The sequence below is a fragment of the Fukomys damarensis genome, unplaced genomic scaffold (assembly GCF_012274545.1).
Source record: "Fukomys damarensis isolate Sample0158 unplaced genomic scaffold, DMR_v1.0_HiC HiC_scaffold_11, whole genome shotgun sequence".
In the NCBI taxonomy this organism is placed as follows: domain Eukaryota; kingdom Metazoa; phylum Chordata; class Mammalia; order Rodentia; family Bathyergidae; genus Fukomys; species Fukomys damarensis.
The window spans coordinates 13,127,695-13,153,185 of NW_022900923.1; the positions used below are offsets into that span (position 1 = coordinate 13,127,695).

The 25,491-nt window shown below is 33.2% G+C and overlaps 1 protein-coding gene across 21 annotated transcripts in view; it reads left to right on the forward strand.

Annotated features, from left to right (window-relative positions):
- Window positions 1-25,491, forward strand: part of Cdc42bpa (CDC42 binding protein kinase alpha) — a 271,103-nt gene that overhangs the window by 73,560 nt on the left and 172,052 nt on the right. For 20 of the 21 annotated variants that reach the window (XM_033762072.1, XM_033762059.1, XM_010642642.2 and 17 more), the window contains exons 3-4: window positions 18,003-18,086; window positions 22,181-22,276. In XM_033762072.1, coding sequence (XP_033617963.1) covers window positions 18,003-18,086; window positions 22,181-22,276 — 180 coding nt within the window. Of the gene's footprint in view, window positions 1-7,494; window positions 7,585-18,002; window positions 18,087-22,180; window positions 22,277-25,491 lie in introns of those variants that run through there. The other variant, XM_033762073.1, reaches the window with a different exon arrangement.

Below are 25,491 nucleotides of genomic sequence, written 5' to 3' on the forward strand. Positions count from 1 at the left end.
TGGTACTGCTAATCGAACTCAGGACCTTGCACTTGTGATACAGGTAGCAGCACCACAGAGCTAAATCCCTGGCCCCACTCTGGATAATTTTCATGGAACTTCTGACATGCTTGCTTACATCACATCAGCTTTTCTGCTAAAAACAGCTAGAAAAGCTTCATTAAAATATAAATTTGTCTGTTCAAAGGAATAAGAGCTATGAATCAGTAGAGTCAATGAGCTAAGAGTTGCAGAATTGTCTGTTGAGAGGTGAACCCTCCAATATTCAGCTTTCACTTTTTCTTAGAGGCATTTGCCATTACCTAGGCAAGTGGAAGAGAAGCTAAAGAGAATGTTCAGAAAGTTTTATAGGCAGGAAAAACAAAAATTGGAATTCAGAATTCAGTAAACAGGAAGGCTTTGTTAAATATCTAACGTATTCATTTGGGACCCTTGGCAGGGCTATTTTTGTTCTTACTGGGTAATGACAAATGGAAATGGGTCAGTCCTCACAAGACTAAAACTTAGTTCTAATCAGATCAATTCCAGATTGGATTAATTACAGTGATTTAAATTAAAATTTGACAGCTTTCTTAGCTATAGTAAACCAGAGAGAAGATTAGTGGACTGGAAAATAGGTTAATAAGAAAATATCTAGGCTAAAACCCTGGATGGATTAAAAAAGTGGAAAAATTAAATAAATTCATTAACATTAGGCATAATGAAAAATTAACATGGAAATATATATATAGTTCTAGAAGGAAGATGAAGGGAGTATGTGATAGGAATATTATTTGAAGAGATAATAGCTGAGAAATTTTCAAAGATAATTAAAGACAGATTCATACATAGATTTATGAAGTTCTATGACTCTGTAACAGGATAAACATGAAAACTACATTCAGGCACACAATAGAAAATTTCTGAAAACCCAAGATAAAAAAAAAATTTTAATAATAGCCAAAGGGAGAAAATATGTGATTTCTCAAAAGCAGTAAGACAGTTTACTTCTCAGTAGCGATGATAGAAGTTGAAGATAATAGAAAATAGCATCTTAAAACTGCTACAAGGGGGCTGTGTGTGTAGTTCAGTGGTAGAGTCTGTGCTTATCATTATGCAAGAGAACTTTGGGTTCAGTCCTCAGTGTACAAACGACCTCTCACCCCAAAAAGTTGAAAGAGTAAAACCTATCAAGATTTTATTTCCAGCTGAAATATTTGTAAATGAAGTGACAAAACTGTTAAGATATTTTTGAAGGAAATTAAAGAAAACCTAGACAAATGCAAAAACATTTGTATGTTAGTGGGTCGGAAGAGACAGTGTTAAGATGGCACTATCCCCCAGGTTGACCAAATGTACAGTTCAGTATAATCTCTGTCAAAATTGAAGGTAACCTTTTTAGTAGAGATTGGTAAGCTCATTTCCAAAATTTATGTGGGCATTTGCAAGACTTGGAGGAGTCAAAACAATCTTGAAAAAGAACAAAATTTGAAGACTCACACTTTCTAGCTTCAAAAGTTAGTATAAAATAACAATAACCAGGCTTGTGTGGTAATGGCAGAAGGATCACACATAGGTCATTGAAATGGAAATAAAACCATACATGTATGAATGATTTTGACAGTGGTGCCCGCCCAGTCATTCAAAGGGGTAAAGAAAATCTCAGTGGTCAATAAGTATAATGAAAGAATGTTTAGTATCACTGATCATAGAGAAAATGCAAAAGCAAAAAACAAAAACCCAAAAACCCACAATGAGATAATCATCTTACCCCCAGCTATTTTCAAGATGTCAAAAAATTAAAAATGCTCATAAGACTGTAAAGAAAGGAGAACCCTTACGTGCTGTTGGAGGGAATGTATATTAGTATAGCTGTCATGGAAAACAGCGTGAAGGTCCTTCAAAGAACTAAAAATAGAATACCATATGATCCGGTTTTCCCACTCCTGGATATACATCTGAAAGAAATGACAATAGTATATGAAAGAGATACCTGTACTCTGATACTTATTGCAGCAGTTTTCATAATACCCAAGATATGGAATTGAGGTGAAAAATTGATGGATGAGTGAATAGAATAAGGTCTTCTCTCTCTTTTCCTCCTTTCCTTCCTCACTCTCTGACCCAATAGAATATTAATAAACCATAAAAATGAAATCCTGTCATTATAGCAACATGGGTGGAATTGGAAGACATCATGAATGTTAGACATGTATCACTTGTTCTCTCATTTGTAGAAGCTAAAAGCTTCTTTGATCTCAAAGTTAGAGAGTATAATAGTGGTCAGTAGAGACTGGGAGAGGTTAGATTAAATAATGGTTACTAAAAGAGTTTGAAGGAGGCATTAGTTCTAGTGTCCTACAACAATTTATGGTATGTTATCTTGCTTTTGATAGTTTCCTTTTCATTATTTTTTATTTTTTTGGTATACAATTATATCTCCTCCAAAAGGTGATAAAATTTGGAATCTATACACTGAGCTCTCTTTACTTATTGAGTTTATTGTTTTTAAGTTTTAATTCTAGGTAACTGAACTTACCTGTGCATTAGTTTTATTTTACAGTTGTAATTTGTAAGGTGATTTCTCCATTCTTCTCTCTTTCTAATCATATTTATTCATCCTAGATTTCAGGAACTCTTTACAACATATCTCACCAGCTGGTGTTAATTTTCAATTGCTATTATGGTTTTTTTCCTTTTAAACACCCTTTATTTTCTATCATTTCGTGAGATAGAGGAAGAGAAGAAAGTAAATGAATGTTCCTAATTGACTATTTCAAAACAATCTTTAAATACAAAAAAAAAAAATCAACAAAAGTCATCCTTTCAGACCCCCAAGTCCTGGTTTGAGTACATACATATTAAGAGTGTCTTCAGATCTTATACTCTAGATCTTGGATAGATCTACTTTGGATTACAGGATGTTTGAGCTATGTGAGGAGATGAGAATCAAGTCTATTTCCTTTGTCACTGGGTTTTATTATAGTATGTTGGAGCCAGATCAAGTTCAGAGTTAACAGTATCAGGATCCTCTGATAAAAGGGATCAAAACTTGAATTTGGGACCACCCTGGAGACTTAAAGTTACTTTTTCAAAAATGCAAGCCTTGGTTCTCAACTTAGAATCTTTTAAGTAGACTCAAAGTGTGTGTTTCCAAATGGCAGAATTGAGGTTTCAGTCAGCTTTACACATTCACTTGCTAGTGGAACAGAGTGATGTTGAAATATGGGCTTTCAGGCCAATTGCTGGAGAAGACAAATCATGATTCCTAATCTGTATGAGTTTATCATGAACAGAAGTGAAAGGGACCTCCTCACTTTTCTTACTTGCCTCTTGATTCTAAGAGTGTGGATGGAGCCTTTCTTGATTTTGAGAAAGTTTTTTCACTTACCCGAACTCTAGGTAAAAATGGAGGCAGCATAAATATTAAAGAAAAAGGAAGCAGAGTAGTATAACTTTGCTCAAATACTCATCTTTTTGGATACATTTTGTTCAGATACTCTGAAGTGACTAATATATTATATTGAAGACCAGTATTAATAGACTTTGTGTTTTCAGGGAAATCAGACTACTTCCCTGCTTGACAAAATGTATTTGTCATAATCTGTTGTTTTAAAATCATTCCCATTTTGGAAATCAGTGAAAGAATTGATGGCAGAAAGAAATGAGTGAATCATTGAAAAAACTGAATACTAAAGAATGAAATCCAGGAGGAATGAATTTATAAAAATGAGTTATTATTTTTCTATTAGAAAAGATGAGAATATCTGAACAACTTCTTCCTAGTATTTATACTTGTAACTGTTAAATTCCTTGTTTATGTGTTTGTTAGTCCTCACTAGTAGACTGAAAGCTCTTGGAGAGTAAATATCTTATAATTTTATATTCAGTACTTAGCATGGTGCCTTTTCTTATTAGAGGTTAAAAAGAGTGGAAAATGAAGTTATTTTTCTTCATGCTATCATTTGGGTAATGAAAATAATACTTAATCATCTACTGTAATCCTGTTCCATGGTTTTGATTAGGGTCACAGGCTAATCAGCAAAATAAATAGATACATAGCATTTGTATTCTTTTTTATAATTTTGGAGCATCTTTTCCCAATTTTTTTTTAGTTCATAAGTAATGAAGTTAGGATAGATTTATAAACATATGTAATGAAGAATTTTCTTACCAGATATTTTGTTTTTTTCCCATGTATTGAACTATTTCTTTGTAAGCATGATTTCTCATAGCTCTATAAAAGTCCATTATGTGGGTGCTCCATAATTTACTTAACCATTTCCTTATCATTAAATAAGATTATATGCTCTATGAATGTAAGGATTTTTTTTTTCTCTCTTAGCACAGTGTACTTTTCCTGAACCTACAATAATGTCCAGTACATTGTAGGTGTTCAATGTTTGTAAAATGAACAAAATATTAGGTTGCTCTTTTTTAATATCATAGATGCTCTCCAAAGTTTTTATTTGTAATGTGTTTACTGCATTTCAAATGATTTTCTAACAAATTTCCAGAAGATTTGGTAATTGAAATGTAATGGAAAAGGTTTATGATTTCAAATTAGTCTTCCAGTCTGAAAGTATTATCTGTGGTTACTTTTATTTATACTTTAATTTTGTAAATTCTTTATATCGTATTTGAATAGAGGGGTTTTATTTTATTACCAAGTGCATTTCTTTTTGTTCAAGTGCAGGTTGCAAATTTTTTTTTAAACAAATATGACTTTATTTATTTATTTTTGTTTTCTGGGATCGAACTCAGGACCTTGTGCATGTGAGGCAGGCAGTGGAACCACTAAGCTAAATCCCTTGTCCTACAAATCTTTAAATAAGATTTTTGTTGCTGGTGAAAGGTCGCTTGGGCAAAGCAGTGAATGACTTGGTGTGCTATGCTAAGGAACTTTATGTTATAGGAGTTGAAATCCTATCAGATGTTAGTAAGCAGAGAAGTGATATAATTAGAATGTTTTTAGAAAATAAAACTGATGATAATGTTAAAGAAAGATTGGATAGAGAAGAAAACAAAGGCAGGTAAGTTTCTAGTCCCCATTGTCTGATCATTCACCAGCTTCTATGTCCTAAGGTGTTTCTTGAATTTCTTCTTCTCTTCCCTAATTGTATGTTTGAGGTGAGTTAAAGATAGAAGTCATAAATGATAGAGATTTGTAGCTTGAGTGAATAAGTTCAGTATATAGGTTTTTGGCTTATTAAATTTAAGAATTTGCTGAATATTTTAGAGAGATTCCTAATAGGTAACTAGAAATGTAGGACCATAGATAAGGATTTAGGAACCAGCAGCATATAGGTACTCACTGAGGCTTTTGGAATAGAACAGGTCAGCACAGAGAAGCAATGTAAAAAAAAAAAAAAAAAAAAAAAAGAAAAGGAGAACAGTATTTAATACGCTATGGAAAAGAAAAACTAAGGAAGTATTTTTGACTGCCAGCAGTGTCCAGTATTTCAGAGTGGTTGAAGCAGATGAAAATCAAGAATCCTATTTTTTTTGGAAATTAGAAGGTCATTATTGATATTTTAAAGAATAGTTTCAGCCAGGTGAAGTGATATAGAAACTAGATTGAGACAATTGAAAGAGATTGAGAAAATGATGAGCAAGTGAAAGAAGCAAATATACACTGCTCTGTAAGAATTGCTGTAGGAGCCAGGTGCAGTGGTACACACCTGCTACTCAGGAGGCTGAGGCAGGAATTCCAAGTTTGAGGCCAGTTTGGGCAACTTAATGAGACCTTGTGTCAAAAAGGGCTAGAGATGTAGTTCAGTGGTAAATCACCCCTGGGTTCAAACCCCAGTACTGCAAAAGAAAAATAAAAGTATGCTTTATGGTGATACCTTATGGAAAAGGATGAGATAGCATTTCTGCAGGGGAAGGTAGTGTGGTAATAGTTTTATGTTGTTTTTGTTGGATGGAGAAGGATCTTGGACATTTTTTAAATTCATATTCAGTAACCAGGAGAAAGGGGAATTGAAAATAGAAAAGAAGGCTTTGATGGAACAAGAACAAAAAAAGGAAAGGAAGGGGAAGGTCTAGGACAGTGGTGGTGAACCTATGGCAAAATGTGCTGCCACAGGCTGTTTGTTACTGTTGAAAGCTCTAATAAGTTCACCATCACTGGTCTAGGCAGATCTCAAGTGACAATATTAGTCTTGAAGGTGGTAGGGACAATTCTTCTTGTGCTTTAAAAGGAAAAGAGGTATGTATGGAAAGTGGGAATATAGAAACATTTAAAAATGGCATGAGGAGATGAGAAGCATCTGTTAGCTATAAAATAGGCCTCTTGGTCATTAATTGTGGGGTGAAGAGTGATGATAGGTGTGGTTTCAAGGTGGCCTAGGGCATTGTAGATTGGTGTAGGTTTGTTGAGAATGACAGTTAATAGTGGGAGTTCAGGTAGATTTGAGGGCTCAGCTGAGATTGACCTTGGAAAAAAGGAAGCAATAAAAATATGTAAAGAATGTATATGTACATATCATAGAAGGGAGTGAAGAAAGGACAAGCCATTGGGGAATTAGTCACTAGGATATATGAGGAAAATAGTTAAGCTCAGCCACATTTGCTCTACATTCTTGATGTTTGGAAGAACCGAGGAATGGGGTAACAAAGGACTGGGGATGTTGCTCAGGGTAGAGTGCTTGCCTTGCACATGTGAGGCCCTGAGTTCAATCCCCTGTGCCGCCAAAAAACCAAAATAAGAATGGGTTGCGGAGCTGGGGAGTTGGTAGCAGTTCAGCAGTCAGCTGACCAGGAGAAAGTCCTGGCTGACCAAAGACATTTAGACCATTTAGACCCCCAGAATCAAATTAGAGTATTTAATAAATGATTGATAATATTTGAGGTTTAGTGTGAGAAAGTATCTTTTTTTCCTTTTGCTCTATTCTTGATCTATAATATGTTGATTAAACTAGGTAAAATAAAAGATGCTGATAATTTCCTGTTATTTTAAGGCAGTTTTATATATATATAAAAGTAGTGTTGACTAAATTATAAACTTTATTGCTCATTCATTCTTGATGAAAATAGCTTTGCTGGGCTTGCATACCCTCTGGTGTTTGTCTACTAATAAGCTTAGAAATGCAAAGCTCCTAAACAGATAATGATTTCCTCCAAGGTATTTGTTTTCTACCAGGAATTTATAAATAGGTATATAGGTCCATTGGTTAGGCTTATCTTTGCCAGGGGTATTTGATAGGAACATTTCTATCAGTTATGCTTTTTCTTAAACCAAAAATAAATAAATAAATAAATAAATAAATAAATAAATAAATAAAAGCGTAATTTATGGAACTCCTGCAAGAAATGCATAACTCATGGGAAACAGTAAGGAGCAAAATATAATTGAGATCAGCAGCTCTGTGAGTTAAGAACCTCTCTACAACTCAGTTGTCCGTTACTGCTTAACTTAACGCTGGGTTTTCCTTTTTGCTTTCAGGAAAACCTTTAACTTACGCCCTGGGTGTTACCTGTCCACAGTTTCCTGGTGGCTCACCGCTTCTGCCTGCTCCAGCCTTGCTCCGGCAGCTTCAAGGCTTCTGGGCTTCAGAGCTTGTTGTGAAAGCTTGCTGCTTTGGCCTGCTACCCCTGCTTCAGGTGTCAAAAGCTTTTAATTAGCTTGCTTCCTCTAATTACTATAACTAGGCCCTGGTGTGTATCCGCAGTCTAGTTCTAGGGGGTCTGAATGGAGAATTACCTTTAGACATTTGTTCTTTAAAATCTTTTACTCTGGCCTTCCTGAGAATCATGGGAAAGTCAAAAAAGTTTGAATAGTGCATGACTCGTCTTTGATGGTGCTGGCCTTAAGTCCTTCAGGGGCATATAGGTGTGGGTATAATGCGTTTTTATAGTCAGTGTCTGTTCTGATTGGTTGATGCCCATGTTGTACCAATTTTTAAATATTTTGAGTATTGTTGCTCCATATATAAGTTGTGTCTCCATAAAGAGGATAACTGGCTATTTAGTAAACTCTGTAGAGTTTCTGTTTACTTTTTATAGAGGTGTAATTTTTTTATTTTTAGTAAATATTTTAAACAAATTGATCACTCACAGACAGTTTAGAATGATACAAAATGATTTCTACAAATTCTACATTCCCTATTTACATGTCATTAGGTATCAAGTTATAAGCTTGAATGGGAAAAACTGTTATGTATGGTAGTTAAGAATGCCGCAAAACAAGCAGCAACAACAACAAAAATTTAAAAAAGGCCGGGGATTTAGCTTAGTGGTTCCATTGCCTGCCTCACAAGTGCAAGGTTCCAAGTTAGGTCCCCGGTATCCCCCAGAAAAATTAAGAATGCCAGTACTGTAACCAGGTGACCAGGGTTCATACCCTGGTCCTATTACTAATTGTGTTTTGACTATAAGTGAGTAAAGTGCTCCAGACATTAGTTTCTTAATTTCTTAAGCAAGGATTGTAGAATCTACTTCAGATTGGTATCAGGATTAAATGAGGTAACACATGTAATACACTTGACTCAATGCTGTGCAGAGTAAGTTTTTAAAAATGAAAGTCATTTGTATTATTTTATTATTATTAATAAAAGATGAAAGTAGATGTATTCAGTAGAGAATAAAATGAGACAAAGATATAAAATAGTAAATAGTAACAGACAAAAGATAATAAAGGCTAAGTTGTGAAGCTGGGGCTTGAAAACCTGTTAAGAGAGCAGCATGAGCTGGAATAAGCTGATGCACAGTTTTTAAGTAATAAAATATAAATATATATATATATCTTTTTTGCTTACTGCCCTATTTTTGAGTTTCAGTATCACTGCAGTAGTATTTCCTGGCAGCTGAAAATATTAGTGTCTTATAGTTTTCCATGTGTATATAGCCATATAGATTACATATCACTTATTCAGCAAATGTTTGTTGAGTATCTTGATTCTCAAGCACTAGACGTGTACTAGTGAACAAATTAGATAAAAATCCCTGTTCTTGTAGAGTTTATACTAGTGATTGAGGCAAACAATAGAAACAATATATAAATAGAATGTATAGTTATTAAATAGTAAGAAAAGTAAGGGGAAAAGGAGGCAAAGAAATGGGATAGAAAGAGTCAAGGGGAAGATTGACATGGCAGTGAGAGAGCAAGGCACGTGGCTGTATGAAGGTAGAATATTTCAGGTCCAGGGAGAAAAGCAAATGCAAAGGCTTTGAGGTGGGATTGAGCAGGGTGACCATTATGACTCCAGCAAAGTGAGCAGGATTTAGCTTAGTGGTTCCATTGCCTGCCTCACAAGTGCAAGGTTCCAAGTTAGGTCCCCGGTATCCCCCAGAAAAATTAAGAATGCCAGTACTGTAACCAGGTGACCAGGGTTCATACCCTGGTCCTATTACTAATTGTGTTTTGACTATAAGTGAGTAAAGTGCTCCAGACATTAGTTTCTTAATTTCTTAAGCAAGGATTGTAGAATCTACTTCAGATTGGTATCAGGATTAAATGAGGTAACACATGTAATACACTTGACTCAATGCTGTGCAGAGTAAGTTTTTAAAAATGAAAGTCATTTGTATTATTTTATTATTATTAATAAAAGATGAAAGTAGATGTATTCAGTAGAGAATAAAATGAGACAAAGATATAAAATAGTAAATAGTAACAGACAAAAGATAATAAAGGCTAAGTTGTGAAGCTGGGGCTTGAAAACCTGTTAAGAGAGCAGCATGAGCTGGAATAAGCTGATGCACAGTTTTTAAGTAATAAAATATAAATATATATATATATCTTTTTTGCTTACTGCCCTATTTTTGAGTTTCAGTATCACTGCAGTAGTATTTCCTGGCAGCTGAAAATATTAGTGTCTTATAGTTTTCCATGTGTATATAGCCATATAGATTACATATCACTTATTCAGCAAATGTTTGTTGAGTATCTTGATTCTCAAGCACTAGACGTGTACTAGTGAACAAATTAGATAAAAATCCCTGTTCTTGTAGAGTTTATACTAGTGATTGAGGCAAACAATAGAAACAATATATAAATAGAATGTATAGTTATTAAATAGTAAGAAAAGTAAGGGGAAAAGGAGGCAAAGAAATGGGATAGAAAGAGTCAAGGGGAAGATTGACATGGCAGTGAGAGAGCAAGGCACGTGGCTGTATGAAGGTAGAATATTTCAGGTCCAGGGAGAAAAGCAAATGCAAAGGCTTTGAGGTGGGATTGAGCAGGGTGACCATTATGACTCCAGCAAAGTGAGCAGGGGAGTCAGTGAGCTTGAAAGCCGGATCATGTTGGCCTTATAGGTCTTAAGGACTTTTACTTAGAGAAGGAAATAGGAAACCACTGGAAGTTTTAGAGTAGAAAAGTGCCATGATCTTAGCTACATTTCAACAGAACCAGTCTGATTGCATATTAAAAATAGATTGTAAGAGGTTAGAGCAAAAGCAGAGAGGTCAAGTAGGACAATCCAGGCAAGATATGGAGGGAGGTTGGAAGTATGATGGGGCAGAACAATGAGGTAGGATAAATTCTAGATATAAGAAGATAGACTAGGTGCGTAGAACTCTATGGCAACCATTTTTTGGATATGGAATTCCTATTTAGTATAATGTGATCATTTTCAAGTTACAAATTATAGCTACAAAGGATATCTAAATTATATTTAACTGATTTATAAACATTTGTCGTATACTACTTATTTCTGTGGTGTGTACAGTGTTTTTGTCATCAGAGGGCTTTTACTATTGAGTGTTTAAAGGCATCTCTGTATTTAATGTTTTTGAAAATACATTTTCATATCCCTGGTATCAAAAATACATTTTTTTCAGCTTTAATTGAGTTTATTGGTACATTTTAGGGATACAGTACAGTTACATTCATTGTTGGGATCTTGTACCTCTACATGACAAGTCTTAATTCTCATTTTTTCCCCTTATCTCTGCCCTCCCTTCACCCCCTCCTCCCCTCCCCATCTACAAACACTTTATTTTCATCTTTTCATTATCTCACATTTTTTTCTTTTCCCTTATTACCCTTCCCCTACCCATCCCACCTTCCCTAACCTTTAGCTCCTTTCTTCCCATTTCTAAATGTCAGTAATCTTATTAGGATCTTATGTATTATTGCAGATTATTCACACCAGGGAAACTACTTGGTATTTACACATGTGTGACTTATTTATTTCACTTAGGAGTATATCTTCAATATGTATCCATTTTCCTATGAATGAATCTATTTTCTCGTTCTTTATGGCTGAGTAATATTCCATTTTATAGAAAAACCACATCTTCATTATCCAGTTTCCAGCGGATGGGCAAATGGGCTGTTTCCAAGATTTAGCTATTACAAATTGTCAAAAATACATTTTTATTTTGTATTAGCTTTGTTATCTTTTATTCCATATTAAATGTACCTTTCATTTTGATCAAACTAAACAAGAAAGGACTTTTTTCATTTTTGGCAGTGCTAGGGATTGAACCCAGGGCTTTGTGTATGCTAGGCAAGGGTGCTACCACTGAGCTATTTCTTTGGTGCAAGAAAGGAAATTTTAACATACTAGCCCCTTATACATAGTTTAGACAAAATATACAGTGAGTGTTTAAATTAAAAAAATATTTATTACAGTGAAAGAAGCATTGCCATTAATCCCCTTCAGAGTACTCCCTCTCATTTGGAACACATTTATTCCATCATTTTTGCATCTTTCTGAGGCAGTTCTGAAAGTCCTGTTTTGTGTGTTTTTATGAGGTTTGATAAAAAAAAAATGGGGGTAAATACTACTGCCAACTGCCATCCGGTGGAAAAGCAGCTCAGAAAACATTATGGTGTATTTATTATCTATCTTATTCATCAGATCAGGCACTCTGTGGCTCCTGACTCTTTCCTAGGGTCTGAATGGCCATGAAAGATAAATATTTTGAGTTGACTCTGGGCATCAGGATAGTCAGATCAGCACGATTAAAGTCACTTACAAAAGAGGACTTCCAGCAGTACTTCAGAAAGTGGCAAGAGCAGTGGGATTAATATATTTATTTGAATGAGGGGAAATATTTTGAGGAGGATTAATGGGGTATCTTTTACTGTAATAAATTATATATTCACTGTATCTTTTAATCATGCCATGTATGACAATTAGGACCTGGAGGTTAGAGTACTAAGAGAATCCTCTTTTCCTTGGTTTTATTTTTAACAAAACAAATGAGTATAATTTTAGAGTTAAAGGAGAAAAAAAAAGATCAATTTTGTTTTTCACCTTGTGTCATAATTTTTTTTCATCATGTTATTGACTTAATAATTCAAGAATATTTTCTAAATTGACTTTCTCCACAACTCACCTCATTTTAGAAAAGTTTTTAGGCAGCTTATGAAACTGTTATGAAATTGTTCTGAGAATGTTTTTCACTCAGCAGCAGCGCATCATTCCTGATTACCACACAGGTGTGTAGAGTGGGTCTCATCTTGGTCCTTGTCAGTCATACTGCAGTAATTCCATAGTGTGCTACACATCATCCCAGTCCATGTTTCACATTTTATATATTTCATACAGAAAATGTAGAAGGGCAAAGGGGAATCATATCTTCTAGAAATTCCTCCTCTTTTGATATTTTTGTGCTTATTCTTCTCAGTGTACTGTACATATGGCATAGAATTTGAGTACATTTTATGCATAGATAGAGAAAAATAAAATTTTAATAAAGCTTTTTGTTGCATTTGACATTATATTGTGAATGTCCCCCTGTCACATAATATTCTTAAACATTTTCTTTAAGCATATGAATAATTCTCTATTTTCTATAATATTTAGTTTTAACTTTTGGAATATTTAAATTCCAAAATGGGTATGATGGTATATGCCTGTAATCATAGAACTTGGGAGGCTGAAGCAGGAGGGGGATCACTGTGAGTTCTAGGCCAGCCTGGGCCACATAGTGAGTTCAAGGCCAGCTTGAACTTCATAGCAAGACCCTTTCTTGTGTATGTTTTTGTGTGTGTGTGTGTGTGTGTGTGTATTTATATTTAAGTTCCAATATTTTACTATTGAAAAATGACATTGTTGTGAATATTATGGCCTAGTTTTTATATGTACATAGTTATTTTCAATTTAGGGAATTTGTACATGTATTTCTATATGTACGTATGTGTAATAGGTAAAAATTACGAAGTTAGAAGTTGAAGAGGTGACAGTTTCTCTTTTTGTAGTTAATAGAAATTAAAGAAATGAAGAGGTGTACTGTGTGCACATGTTAGTCATAGAGTAAATGGTTTTAAGAGATTGAGCTATAATGTGCTTAGCACAGTGCTAGGCACATAATATGTACACTTACTGAATACTTGACTAAATGCCACACTGTCGTAGGTATGTTATATACTCATTGTTTTGTTATTACAATTATATAAAGTAAGTACAGTTTTGAACTGAGAAAACTGAAGTATTGAGAGGTTAATAATTTAATTTTTGTCCAGTGTTAGACAGATAATGATGAAATCAGGATTCAAACCCAATTAGACTGGCTTTAGAATCCATGCTACATCCACTCCCTTTTAACAGCCACAGTATATAAGTTAAGCATTTGAGTTTTCAGTAAATGTTCAGTATCATCATCATTATTCCTTTTGCACAGCTGTATAACCTAGAAATTATTTTGGTTCCAATATATCTGGATTTTGGAAAGATAATGCATATATATTCTGTTTTATTTGCATCTTATTGGGATTTGTGGCTGCACCCATTAGCAAATGCATTCATATGTCTGTCATGAAATAATGTTTGCCTTTGCATGAGATTAAAAAGAAATAGTCTAATGCCAGCATATGCTCCAAATGAGTTATGAATATTCTTTTGCTTTTTAAAATTGTGGTTAAGGGCTGTAGACCTATATATAATTATTAATATGATGCCTGGCAGTTGAAGCATTCAGTGTAAGTTGGATATCACCACTAACAATACTGTTATTAGTGTTTGTTTTCAGGTACTTACATATTCATACATATAGGATTAGGACTTTTCATTGCATGATCTGAGGAGGGGAAGGTACATATGTTTTGGTGTCTTTTGATGTTTTTTTTCCCTACATCAGGCTAATGCAGGAAAGACATTATATATGTGATAGCCTTCCGTGTCTGTTCTGTGTTCCAAATATGGGCTTGTCTAGTTTGGTGCTCCTATCCTTCTCTCCATATGTAGTCCCAATTATGCAGAGTTTATAGGATCGTTCATCTTATGTTTTCACCCTTTCATAGATCTTAGTAAAATAGTGTTCAAGATTTTCCCACTCCCATTCAGCCATCTAATCAAAGGGGCCAAAAATATACACTGGAGGAAAGATACAGCAAATGGTTATGGAAAAATGGCTGTACACATGCAGAAGATTGAATATAGATCCGTATCTCTCACCATGTACTAAAATAAAGGATCAAAGATCTAAATACTAAAACAACACAATCTGGAAGATAATATAAAACTCTTGACATAGGTATAGGCAAGTGCTTTTGAACAGAGTCCCAGTTGCATAAGAAGTAACCTCAAAAATCAACAAATGGGATTATATCAAATTAACTTCTGCACAGCAAAGGTAACAACAAGAGTGAAGAGAAAACTTAGAGATTAGGGAAAAACTTTTGCCAGCCACTTCTTGGACAGAGAACTGTTATTGAAACTATATAAAATACTAAAAAAATTTGACCTCCCCAGAACAAAATATGGGCAACTGAAATTAATAGACACTTCTCAGAAGCAGAAGTACAGATGGCCAATAAATATATAAAAAATGTTCACCATCTCTGGGCATTAGAGGAATGCAAATTAAAACAACGTTGGGATTTCAGTTTACTCCAGAAAAAATACCTATCATGAAGAAATCAAATAATAACAGTTGTTGGCAAAACTATGGAGAAAAAAGAACTCTCCGACATTGTGGGTGGGAATGTAAACTAATACAGTCACTATGGAAATCAGTATGGAGAGTCCTCAGAGAACTAAAAATAGAAATTTCATTTGACCCAGCTATTCCCCTTTTAGGTATCTTCCCCAAAGAGTTAAAAGATATCATATTATAGCAATATGTACATACTCATGTTTATAGTAGCACAGCTCATAATAACTAGATATTGGAAGCAGCTTGTATTCATCAGATGAATAGATAAAGAAAATGTAGTATTTATACAGAATGGAGCACTACTGTTTCCTGGAAACTGTTGCTTGTCAGTCAGACTTATCTAATGTCTTAGCAACACAAAAGGAACCTGAGAAGAGCCAGATACTGCAATTTGTTGTTCATGATTTGATTGGTACCATGATTTGGTAAATTACTTTTTCTAAGGGTTCTCTTTTGGCTTGTTTAAGCCAAGGGCTAAATGTAGCAATAAAAATTTAAATTAATAAAAAAGAAATTTGAGTCATCTATAGGAAGATGGTTGTGACTTGAGATAATAATGTTAAGTGAAATAAATCAGATATACAAGCTTCAGTATCACATGGTTTCTCTTATACGAGAAACCCAAACCATAAATAAATTAAAGAACAAAATAAAAGATAGATAACAAGAAGGGAGATAGATTTTTAAAAATTAATTTTCTTGATACATTTAAGGTATGCAATAAAATGACATTCATCATTGGAAATTTGCACCTTTACATGATCTGTCTTGGTTCTTATTTTTTCCTCATGCCCCTGCCCTTCCTTCAATCCCTCTATCCCTCGCTATCTACAAAGACTTTGTTTCCATTTTTTCATTTTCTCATATTAATTCCATTCCCTTCTTTCCTTTCCCCTACCCTTCCTACTTCTTCCCCTTTGCACCTTTTCTTCCTATTTCACATCATCTATTATACATTTTGATCCTTATTTACACTTTCAGTTTCTCACAGTAGAGAAATTATTTGGTATTTACACATGTGTGTCCTATTTATTTCATTTAAGAGTATTGCCTCTGTGCATCCACTGAGCTATAAATGCCTCTAGTTTCTCATTCTTTATGGCTGAGTAGTATTCCATTTTAGGGAAAAAACCATTTTCTTTATCCATTGGGAGATAGATCTTTTGCAAATGGGAAGAGAACCAAGAAATGGAGGGAGGGAAAGGGGAAGTAAAAGGAATTAAGATGTGTTATGTGCATGTACTAACTCCTAACAATGAATTATGTACTGCAAACATATGCTAAATAAGTTTTTTTTTTAATTCGCAGAATTCTGATAAGAGTATGGGGTGGAACAATTAAGTACCACCTTTCAGGAAAAAAAGCTGACAATATGAATAGGATTTTAAAATGTCTATCCCCTTTTATAAATTTTGAGTTGTTAATTGACTAGTTATAATTCTATATGCTTATGGGGGAAAATGTGATATATAATACATATATAATAATATAACCAAAAAAAAAAGATTTTCCCTGCTTGTTTTTCAGTCCCCTCTCCATAAACATCATTTCTTCTGATAAGACCAATAAGATTTAAGTCTGTACAGTGATTTAATTTGAAGTACTGTACTTTTTTCTACTCACCACTTCACTTGATGGAAAAACTATAATTACAGTCATTATAACTACAGTATTTGATAATTAGCAAGAAATGGCCAGCACTATACATGGAATTTAATTATATTGACATATTAACATTTATTGCAGTCTGATAAATTTATTAAATGCACTTGATATGCACATTTACTATTAAGATTAATTTTTAAAAGTTTTATATTTGAATTTAAACCTAATCTAGGGCTGCGGATTTAACTCTGGTTCTGCCGCCTGCCTTACAAGCGCAAGGTCCCAAGTTCAGTCCGTGGTGCCAAAACAAACAAACAAACAAACAAACAAAACCTGTTCTATATAATTGGACATATCTCATTGAATTGTTTAAATATTTGTATATACTTTGTTCTGTCCTACTTATTAGTGTAGAATGTTAGTCAGCTTCCCGTTATTGTAGAATCATACTTGAGAAAATCAAATTAGAAAGAAGCTATTTTGGCTCACAGTTTTGGAGGTTTTAGTCTATGAGCAGTTAACCTGATTGCTTTTGGTCCTGTTAGGTAGCATCTGGGTGGGGGTACTTAGTGAAGTAAAGCCACTCGCCTACTGGCCAGGACATGAAAAATAAAAAAAGAGACTGGAGTCTCACAAACCTTTTCAAAGTTACTCACCAACAAGCGAAAGATCTCCACGGTACCCCTCTCTTAAAGATTTTCCATCTCCCAAGAGTGCCACAGTGGGGATCTATGGTTTACTATGTGTACCTGTGGGGACACTTAGGTTCCACATTATATCAAGTAGTATTTATCTTCCCCATCCCAGCCTTTTAATAACTGAAAAGAAATATTGTCACTATTTGTCTTACACTTCTGTTTTTTTGTCTCAGCTCTACAGTAAATCCACCAAACTGGAAAGGCCGTTTGAATCAGAGAAATAGAAATGAAATCAGTTTGTTGAGAGTGACAGTGGAGTTTTATGTGTTGTATTTGATACTTTCAAGGTCCATAACTGAAATGTAAAATGCAGAAATACCTGTTCCTTTTTTGTTATTGTTGGAAGGGATGTGTAAAGTATACAGTTCTAAATTGTTCATTTTAAGCTCTTCAAAGTGTGATTTGGGGGATGGAGGTCATGGTATCGTGTATAGAGTATGAAGAATGAAAAATAGCATCATTTTCTATTTATTTCTTGTCCTTTAGTCCCCATAGAGCATATTTGTTTTGGCAGTTGGCCTTCCCTGTAGCATTATGGTGAAATTTGGCATGTATTATTTCCTAAGATCTACGTCCTTCATGTTGTACATTTTGGTCAATTTCTGATTAATAGTAGATACTGAATTCAAATTCCAGAGCAGAAAACTTGGATATAATGCACAATAAGCAATTGATAGTGTTCACAAATGCAGTTATGAGTCGGTATATGTTCACTAATGCAACTTTTTTTTAACCTGGCATTATTTAATTTAGGACCTTAGAATTTGAGCTGCATTAAAATAATTGATAATTGGAATTTATTTTTTTACAGAGAGAAAAAGGAAAATGGATGATTGAAAGAAGTACTTTGCTGTATTTTAAAAGTTATATTTCTTTTATCTTTTTTAGGTTGCTGTAGTAAAACTAAAAAATGCAGATAAGGTATTTGCCATGAAAATTTTGAATAAGTGGGAAATGCTGAAAAGAGCTGAGGTAAGAGTCTTATAGTTTAAAAAAACTGATGGGCATTTAGGTTGTTTCTATATTTTTATTACAGGATAAAATATACATGTATATTTGAGAACTTTTGTGTATTTAGCCATGTGAGTTCATAGAAGATATAATCAAACTGTTAATAATTTTGTTTTACCAAATCTAAGTATGTTGTATTTCATTATGAGAGAAAAGTGTACATTAAAAGTAGTCTTGCCACCCAAGAAATGTTTCCAATATAAATTCTGAAAGGAGGAGGGCTATGAAGTACTCTTAATTAAAGATAATGGCGGTGGGATACCCTGAGGTACTCCAGTTTGTATATACTGAGGTTGAAATGATTTTAAGGATAATTTTTTCATTAAGAGAATTTTCATGTTGTGCTGACTGTAGTATAGTACTTACCCATTTCTCAAATTTAATGTCCTTACTATTGAAACTCTTGGGCTAGAGCTGGAGAATACAGTTCCTTTAAACTCTGATAGCTATTACTTCAGAATAAATTGTCTTCTGTAAAAGTTGGACCAGTATGTCTTTAGACTAAAAATGTGCCTGTTTTCACCACTTGCAAATTATGCATATCAAATGATTTCTCTTTGTTTATATCAAAAATATTTTTACTGACAAATTTAAAAATCTAGTATTTCTCATGTTTGGTTTGGCCACCAAATAGATAAAATGGAAACTTAAAGGTAAAATTATGATACGCTATATTAAGATCTAATTTTTGGAATTCATGCATTGTTCAATTTAAAAGTCTATTGTTTTATTTTTTAATCATGAAAACATTTGACTTTGTCCTCATCAAATATTATATCAGAGAGAAATACTGAGTTATTATTTGAAAGTATTTCTCTGAAGTATTTTGAAGTTTTTTACTAAGGAGAGAGGAGAGAGAAGTCTTCATTCCTAGTAAATAAGTAGCCAGATTGAATATACTCATCTGTAGATTTTCTCATTGTGACACATGATTTCCTAGTATGTGTGCAGTTTTGTTGTGCTATATAAGATCATTAATTTGATGAAAGCACTTTATGAGTGTATTGAAGAGAATCATGTGACAGTGTTGCAGAATTACTATCATTTTTATGTGAGGTGCTTAATTATATTTTAATGTAATATTCCTTTTGCTCTTTATCCCAGTAATAAGAATGAAATTTAATATATGATCAAATAATAAAAAGTATAAAGTGTGTAACAGCCACAACACTATGGCAAGCAGAGTGGTTTGGTTAAACATTTGTTTGAGAAAAAGTGAGTGATTGAATCTGAAGAAGTCCTGTATTTCCAGTAACTTCTCCTACATGTTTGTTGCATTCTTAGATTCAAATACCCTGCTTTTAAAGGAGGGGAATTTTAAAGCATCTTTTTAAAAAAAATGTAATTGAAGTAGACATTATTATAGCCTTTAGCCATTTGAATCCTCAAACACTTTATAAATTCATGATTTGGTTAATATTGATCTGGAACAGGGCTTCTTGATAAGACACTGTTGACTGATAACTGTTCTATACATTGTAGTAGGATCCCTGGCCTCTACTTGCTAGATGCCAGTAGACTTCTCTCCAGTTGTTACCCAACTGAGGACAATGATGCTAAAAAGGCTATGTATGGACATTCTGTACTTTACATGTAGATAGTATTTGAGGTATTAATAAGAATAGCTTAATAGCTAAATATTTATGAATGAAATCATATTATGTGTAGAAGTTGCTTTAAATAGTATATGTGTGTTTACATGCACTTATGGAGCTGATGGCTGGTGGTAAGTGGTTGAAACTGTAATGAAATGAGATTGACCAACAAAATAATTGAATTGATGATGGTACTTTGAGAGAGTTGTTATATTAGTCTCTCCACTTTTGTATATGTATATTTGAAATTTTATATTATAGTTCGTTATGTATTTTTATTTTATAAACTTTTACTGAACAGTTTAGCATTTATTAAAACTCACAGTTCAGTCTTTTCTTTTGACTAAAGTCTTTGGAGTTTCATTTAGTTTGATGTCATCAATCCAGTGAAATGATAGTTGTTTACTGGAGTCTAGCCTGAGTGTGTATAGAATTTCAGATAGCTGTTAATTGTAAGATAAAGCCTGGAGAAAGGAGACCCCTAGGCTTTGAGAACCTCCACAGTCTCTCTAAAAATGTTAGCAGTTAACCATAACTTCAGGTCCGTTCAATTATAAAATTGGACTTAGTGGTATGTAAGTCACATGATTGTGTTTTCCCCCAAAATGAACTGAAGCAGGTAGAACTTCCCATTTAAACTGGTTTAATTAAACTTTATTTTTTAAAGTGTTTTCTCTGATCTTGCCATTTAGCATCTGGATTTGGAAATTCCATGTGCCCAAATAAAGTTTATAGGCATATATGGGAATTGTTAAGGCGAATTGTATAGCGCTATTGTTTTGTGTATCATGACTATTTAATTTACCTGTGTGAAATAATAACAAAGCACCTGTTACACATAGAATACTGTTTTATAATATGGTATAACCATTATGAAATATTGGATAGGGTTCTGTGTACTAAGATGGAAAGATGTTCCCATATGTTGTTACTTGGGAAAACAAAGAAACTCCTTATAGAATACTATGATCTCATTGTGGAAAGAAAAAAATTAAGATAACAGAGGTAGGATACCATAAGAATATATAGTATATACATTGTGTGTGTGTATATACTCTGGAATTTCCTGAGAGTGCACTGAACGTAAGAGTTAAATGTGATAACTTTTGAACGCAACAGTTGGACATTGAAATTGTGGGGGTGGTATGGCTTAGGGAGACTTGTACTTTCTATATTTCCATTCAGTTCTTAAGTTTCTGGTATAGATTTTTCATTTTTTATTAAAATTAAACATTATATATTATAGAATTATAAGGTATTATATAAAATTAATTGTTATTGTTTGTATGATTCTCCAGGATATACTTTTATAATAGTGGAGATATATTCTGCAAATAAATTAAAACTTTAACAAGTTAGTAAGAAAATAACAATTTATTAGAGAAAATGGGCAAAGGAAGTGAACATTCATGCAGAAAGTTCTTGTGTCCAATAAGTATATCTGTTCATCTGCAGTTGTAATTTGGAATATGTTAATTAAAAGAAAAAGAAGATATAATTTCACATCTATTATATTGGAAATGACTTAAAACTCTAATAATGCCAAATGCAGTTAAATTCTGGGGAAAAGGGGAGCTTTGTATACTAGTGAAGTGACAATTATGAAGAGAAAATTGCTGTCATTGGTAAAGTTGAAATTTTCTTGTATCTGGAATTTCTACTTTTAAATATATAATGTAGAGGAGCTCATGTATACATGTACAAATATTTTTATTGTAGTAACACAAACTGGAAAAAAAGTTACATTTCCATGATTAGGGATTACAGCAGTAAGTTCTGTTTTGGTACACTGAAACAATGGAATACCATAGCAATTAAAAGGGAAATAGTCTTTATTGAGTAGAAAAGATAGGTAAAATTACAACAGTCATGTAGATTTTCAAAGTACATTTCATTTCTCTTATTTTGGACATATGTACATGTGTGGTCAAATTGATATATATATCTATATGTATACTGTAGTATCTTCAAATTATTTATTACAACAGGGAAGGAAAGGAGAATGATTAGTAAAAAGGTTTACAACTTTAAAAAAAGCGTCAGAAGGAAGTATGCAAAATGTGAATATTTATATTATCTGGTTGGTAGTTTGGTCTATTTTATAAATTGTTTTTTGCTTTGCCTTCTTCTGATTATTTTGGACCATATAACAGTATTTTTTTAATATAAAATATTTTCCTAAGTCTGCTAGTTCAGGAGTTCTGTTTCTCCTTTGAAACTTGAGTTGTTAAAAAGTCATACAAGGCTGGGGATTTAGCTCAGCGGTTCGGTGGCCTGCCTTGCAAGCTCAAGGACCTGAGTTCAATCCCCAGTATCAAAAAAAAAAAAAAAAGTCATACAATATTGAATGTATTCCTTTTCCAGAGTAGAAGTAGTGTAATAAACATATTAAGCATCTATTTGCTTATTTCCTAACTTCATGTGCAATGTTCTCTAAAAATTTTTTTCTTTCCTTTTCAGACAGCATGTTTTCGTGAAGAAAGGGATGTATTAGTAAATGGAGATAGTAAGTGGATTACAACTTTGCACTATGCTTTCCAGGATGACAATAACTTAGTAAGAATCATTTTTATATGTTTTTATATCCTAATTATTTTTGGTGGCAGAATTTAGCATTATTCTCTTTTTAAACATTAGTTAAATGATTCTAAATAGAAAAAGCACTGTATTTTGTAGAGTGTAAGTTAAATACTTGACATGAAAATTTTTTGCTCTGGGTGATCAGTTCCTTTGCATTGAAATTATGTATCCTTTTAAAAATAAGCAAATCAAAACCCAATTCAAACTAATTTAATTTCTATCATTTATATTTTATAAGAAGGTATTCACATTTTTTCTTTTCATAATTATCTCCATGTATTTTCCTCATACTGTTCTGTTCCTTTTTAGATTTTTTACATATTTTTACAGGATGTAGAGGTCATGCTACATTAACTAGAACCACATTTATATTGACATCATGAACCTTTTCACAAAAATTGGGAAAGATCTTGTAGGAAAATAAAAATATTAGACATACTGATTGAGAATAAATAAATATGAAGAGAAAGCAAGAGCCTGTTGAGGTAGTGTACACTTATAATCCCAGCTACTCAAGAGATGAAGTAGGAAGAACACAAGTTGAAGGGCAACTTAGCAGTACTCTGTTTCAAAATAGAAAGGGCTGGGGATGTAACTCAGTTGTAGAGCACCTGCCTGCCATGAGCAAGGCCCTAGGTTAAATCCCAGATAGCACCAGAGAAGGAGAGAGTGAGTTTATTTAGCATGCATATGTTGATAAAATCTGGTATGTAAAATCTTCTAGGACATATTTTCACAAATATTTATTTGAATGTGTGCTGTATGTTGGGTACTGTTCTCTTGATTGTGGAGACATAGCTGTAAGACATTTAAGGACCTTTCATTGTTCTTAGATTCACATGAGGGGAACCAGATGATAATTCTAAAGTTAAATAAATAATATTTTCATATTTCAGATCGATGAAAATATTGCCTTTATTCAAAGGCATAAAATATAAATTAGCTAAATTGAGAAAGGAAAAAAAAGCAGAGAGGATTTAGCAAACAAAATCATAGAGATGGAAGCAGCTTGTCCCATTCAGATTGATGGAAAATGGATTAAGAGGTTCGAGGGTGAGAAAGGGTGGAGGGATGAGAGAGTCATGCCATATAATCCCTCACATATTTTGCTAAGCAAATAAGGGTTTTCAAAACTAAGTTTTAAATTTAAGTATTTTTTATTTTTGGTCATGGGACTCTGTTGCATATGGTTTTAAATGACATATCTAAAAGCCTAGATAGTAAAGCACATAGTAATAGAAGTGCCCTTACTGAACTCTTTTTCCTTCTGCCTTCCTTCGGTATTATTCAAGGGTCTTTCATGGAACAGAATTTGGAAACTGTTGTGTTAATACTATAGAAGAGTTTGTGGGAAGAAAGAAATTTTGTCTTGAGACATGAGAGGAGGGCTAGGATTGTTCTAGCAGATACGGCAAGAGAGTTATACAGTGAGTGCAGAACATTACAGTTAGAGTTTACATAAGCCATGCTGAGGAGTCAGATTTTATTCTAATTTCAAGGAGAGTGAGATAGTTTTTCATTTTACATAAAACATGCAGGGCACAGTTTTGCATATGGATTTCAGGGGAAAAATAGAGATAATAGAGACAACTTTTATAATATTCAGGTGATAAATGATAAGGATTTGAAAAAAAGAGATCGTGGGGGTGAAGGGAGGGCAGGGGTAAGGGGAAAAAATGAAAACCGAGACTTGTCATGTAGAGGTACAAGATCCCAACAATGAATGTAACTGTAGTGTATCCTTAAAATGTACCAATAAACTCAATTAAAGCTGAAAAAAAAAAGTAGAGATAAAGAAGAGGGTATGGTTTTTGGCACTGTTCAGGAATAAATAATTAGAAATTTTTTATTTTAATGTAATACAAGTAGATACTAATAAAGAAGATATAAAAGCACTCTTCTTGAAAGAATAAAACAAAATTTCACAAAATAGAGAATACCACTGATTAACATACTGTGTATCATGATCTTAAAAGAATGGCCAAAATGTTAATCATTTGTTTCATTTATATCACTAGTTTCATTTGTTCTTTGAAAAAGAAGTTTTATCTTTTGTTTCTTCTTTGTAAGAAAGAATCTTTTTTTTTTTTTTTTGTCTGTGACTTGTACTCTGAGTAACATTCTGTCATTTAGAACTTTTCAGTGAATATTAATGGACAGAGAGGATTCACAGTTATTCCCTTTTGTCAGCATCTGCCGTATGGGATTCATTAGTTAGTTGGTGATGAATTGAAGAATGTAGAAAGAAGAGAAAATTTAGAGTATATGGGAATATGATTAATTTAATTTGGAATATGTTAGGTTTGAATTGCCATGTGATCCACGCACTGGGTTGTATATATAAATTGATGCTTTTAGAGAGTACATAGTACCACATGTCCTGCGTTCTTAGCTGTAATGTATTCCACCTCCTGTTTGTGTACAATTTGCAAGCATTGCATTTTTAAATAGTTGAAATAAAATCGGAAGCAATATTTCATGATACTTCAGTCTCCATAAAGTTATATTGGAACATAACTACACTTACTGATTTATATATATTTTCTGTAAACTGCAGTGACACAATTATTACTTGGTATTATTTTGTTCACTGTATATATTGCTGTACTGTGACATTTTATTATTTTTATTAATAGTGGCTGCTCATGTTAAAATAAGGAAAACAGAGTTGTCTTCAGATATTCTTTAGTGCATAGGAGAATGAATCTTTTAAGTGAAGTAAATGGCAAAGCATTGAGTTTTTTATGCAACCAGACTGCAGCTGTACAGATAGAATATAGTACTGTATATGTTTACATGGCCTGAATAGGCAAACATCATCACATTCTTAATTCATTGGAAAGAAGTAATCAGAAAAATTAGAAATTTTAAAATAGAATTTCTTATCACAATAATTTCTTTTCAAAAGTATAAAACATGAATGAGTCTGCAGTATTTCTGAATAGCTTATTAGCAATAAGCTGTTACCTGGGCAAGGAGAGCCATTTACCAGTGTTAACTAAATCATGCTTGTTTGTAGCAGTGGAAAAACATGTGTTCAGAGAAAATGTCTTAAGATTCAACCATTTGTGAAGAACAATTATTTAAAAAATTAAACATGGGGATCAACATTAGTTCAATTTTGAAAATAGGAGAAATGAAGAAGGTTATTCTCTCTCTCTCTCTCTTTTTTTTTTTTTTTTTTTTTTTTT